Below are 3910 nucleotides of genomic sequence, written 5' to 3'. Positions count from 1 at the left end.
TTTTATTTTTATTTTTTATCCCTTTTTATTGTCTTTGTAAAAAAATTGAATAAGCCTCAAACTTAATTTATTCTTTGTTTTCTTGTTAGTCTTGATATAGTATTATTTTAACGATAAACAACTTCAAAAATATATCATTATTTCAAAAGGTTTTATTGAAATGGAGGAAGAAGTAGTGTTTTTTAATAGAAGAATTGAAAGAGTTATAATAAAATTGAATTAATTTGATTATTCGTCATCGCTTGATTGATAGAAACTGAAGAAAATACCAATAACTGAAATGATGACGGTAATGAAACAAAAGATACCAACGATACAACCAAATACACCAGTCATAAAGAGGCAAACAAATCCATGAACAACAAACCATGGAATAACAACGTATGGTGAGAATGCACTACCGAATTTTCTAATAATTGGGAATGGAATAAAACCAAAGAATGGTGAAACAAGGGTACAAATACCAGTAAGAAGAAGTAAAAGAGCAACAATAGAAACAACGGCTGCTCCTTGTGTTACAATACCTTTAACATGTAAGGAGCCAAATGGGTTTGCACAAAGATGAATCAAACCAGTTAAGAAAATCACTTGTCATTATTAGTGTTTTTTTTGTTATAATTTTTGAATATAAAGTTTTTACAAGCATCTTATTTTATAAGGTTATAAAAAAACAAACTAAGACCCATAAAAGCAATCCAAATACGGAAGAAAAGAGACAAGTTAATCACGAAAGCCATGGTATTTTAATGTTATTCAGATGGTTTTTATTAGTTTATCTTTTCCATTTTTAACTTGTTTTATTGGTTCAACCATTTTTCAATCTGACATTCCTCCCTTATAATTTCCCTTTTATTTCGGGATTATTTTTATTAATCATTTTTTTTATCGTCTTTTTTCTATTTTTTGTTTTTATTATTCAGTAATTTTTTAATTTATTTCTTTTTATAACATCTATTTGTGTTATTAATGTTAATGAAATTCTGTTATTAAATCTAAATTTTTCTTTATTTTTATTTTTTTCAAATTTAGTTTTATTTTTACTAATCACGAACCAAATAAATAAATAGTGGGGGAAATAGGAATACCAACATAGACGTTGCCATTATTCTAATTACCTTCTTAATTTAATAAATGCTCTTTAATATTTTTTTATTGTTTTTTAATTAATTTATTTGGGTTGATAATGTTAATTTATTATTGATTTAAATTGAATTTTAAAGAATTTTTTAACTTGTCACAATGAAAACACTTGTTTGTAATGATAAGTTTAATAAAGATGTTATTGTATAGGTATAACAATAGAAAATAATTTGGTTTTATTTGTTAAGCGATAATTTGTACTACATTTAAATCTTATCATTTCAATTTTAAATTACATTATAACTAACATTAAGCAAATACTGTAATTTGAATATATTTAATAAAACAAACAATAACTATTATGTACTAACGGATTTTCATTATTCTTTGATAATTTATGTTATTAAATTATATATAGAATCTGCAAATAGGACATTATTTTGAAACTTATTCTTCTGAATATTTTTATTTTGGTTCAAACAAATTCATTAAATGATTTTATTTAATTTGTCTATTTTATAAATGTATATTCTCGACGTATAATTAAGAATTATTTATTGTTTATGACTCTTTTATTTTTAATACTATTATGATTACTTAAATGATAGTATAATATCTCTTATTTCATTATAATTTACATATAATATTCGATTCATTTAATATGCTAATTGTTATTTTATTTTCTATGTATTAATTCATAATTGTTCATCAAATAGTAATTACGGTTAGTGTTATTATATCTCTTCGTTAATTATCTTCTTTAGTTATCTTAGTATTTTGTATTTTTCGGTATTTCTTTAAATAACTTAATGATATTCTTTTATATATAATCATATTAAGGTCAATGAACTTTCCTTTTATACGGTATGGATATCTGTTTAGTAGTTATTGCATTTAAAACGAGTTCTAGTGATTCTTGGTCTAATGTTTGGTTCATTACCTTAATAACTTAAATGATATCATTTAATATTTATATAAGAATGATAATTCCATAATTGTTTATAAGTTTTAGTCTCATACATTTATGTTATATTTAGTATTTTATTTGTTATATTGTATGATAGAAGAAAGTATTGAATTAAATTGTTTCAACTTTACAAAACAAACAATACTTTTGTTTTTTTTTACATTGTTATTAGCTTTCTTTTGTTTTTCTAAAATATACTTTTTGCGCACAAACTAGTTATACAAATATTAATGAAATAATAAAACAGAGAGTATTAAATAAATATACTCAATTGGCTTAATTCATAAATAAAATACATTTCGTAATGTTAAATTAAATAGTATAAAAATAGAAAAATTAAGCAGGAGAATATTCTCATTTAAGTATTAATCCAATAAAAGAAGAATGTGAAATATAACAGAAACAAGAATCAGTAAATGAAGAATTGGATTATTACATAAAGAATGAATGATAATAATAGTTTTTGATATATTAAAGATATTTTTAATTTGGAAATCAGTGTTAAAATATTTCAATGAAATATAACAATTTCATTTAAATCAATTTTCAAGATGAATATTTATAATATTAAATAACTTTATAGTTATAATACATATAATAAAATATTTAATGATTGCAGAATATTTAAATATTAAGATAGTACAAATAAACTTGTTTAACATTTTTTAAAAGAGAAAGAAAAAGTTGGTACATGCAAAATATATTATATACGTAATATTATTGAATATCAATATTCAAAGAAAAGTCAAATTTTGAGAATGAATGCTTTCAAGAATGTATTTGTGAGTTAGTAGCAAGAAAACAAATAAATATACCAAGGAAATTTTTAAGTGTTAAATAATTACTTTGAAAATATATATTCAACTGACAACTATTCATTGTATTATTTAATGCTTCTTTCATTCAAAGTAGATGAATAATTATCTAACTTTTTCTAAATTTGCTCTAAATTATCATTTAATATTTTCTTCTTTATACTTGAATGAAAAATTCATATAAATAAAATATTTAAATTTTAAGATATTTTAATAAATGAACAAAACTATAGTCATGTGTTATTTGTTGTGTCATTCTTAAAAAGAATAGCTTATTTTTTTAGAACTTAATTCAGAAGACATATGTTATTTTCAACTTATATCATACTTACTTTTTTAATTTCTATATTTTAATGGTAGATGCATAAAATATCAAGGACAATAGAAAGGAGTTTGTTTAAAATTTTTAAAAAGGGAAATAAAATTTTATTCTATGATAAAAATAGATTTGATACTAAAAAGGATGTAAAATAAAATCAAGCAAAATAACTCACAACTTATTAAAAATGATACTTCATATGAAATATATCATTAAATGATTTAAATATGAATGAGATGTATAGAATGTCATAATTAATCAATACTATTTAGATAAAAAATGAAATAAACCTTAAATAACAATAGACTATTAGAAAATTCAGATTTATGAAAGTAATATAACATTTATAAATAATACACTTATTATTCAAAGACATTAAATTGAATTTTAATTTTAGTTTATTAGCTCAAATAGTCTTAAATACATTATAAATAAAAACTTAATTGTTTGACTAAATCATATTACAAATAATAATCACTGACTAGGAGAAACTATACCTTGTCAAAATTGAGAAAATACATAAATTAAATTTACTAGATGTTTCAAATAAAAAGATAAGTCTACTGTCAAACTGCTTCTTGGTTCTTTAAATATTCTTTATGTATTTTCTAACTCAACAATTTTTAAATAAAAAACATTTTTGTTTTATATAGCATAGAATAATAAATATTGAAAAAAGAAAAAACTCCATTTTATTTATTCCACTTCACAAAAATGACACTCATACAG

General features: G+C 20.9%; 1 protein-coding gene across 1 annotated transcript; it reads right to left on the bottom strand.

The window, feature by feature from the left end:
* Positions 1–228: 228 nt before the first annotated feature.
* Positions 229–587, bottom strand: ENU1_135920 (hypothetical protein; the record flags this gene model as incomplete). Its single annotated transcript, XM_008860182.1, has 1 exon — positions 229–587. A coding segment is annotated over one exon (359 nt), but the record flags the coding sequence as incomplete, so codon positions are not given.
* Between the last annotated feature and the right edge of the window lie 3323 nt (positions 588–3910).

The sequence above is a fragment of the Entamoeba nuttalli genome, assembly GCF_000257125.1.
Source record: "Entamoeba nuttalli P19 unplaced genomic scaffold asmbl_5673, whole genome shotgun sequence".
In the NCBI taxonomy this organism is placed as follows: Eukaryota; Evosea; order Mastigamoebida; family Endamoebidae; genus Entamoeba; species Entamoeba nuttalli.
This window is presented reverse-complemented; position numbering and strand designations above follow the sequence as displayed.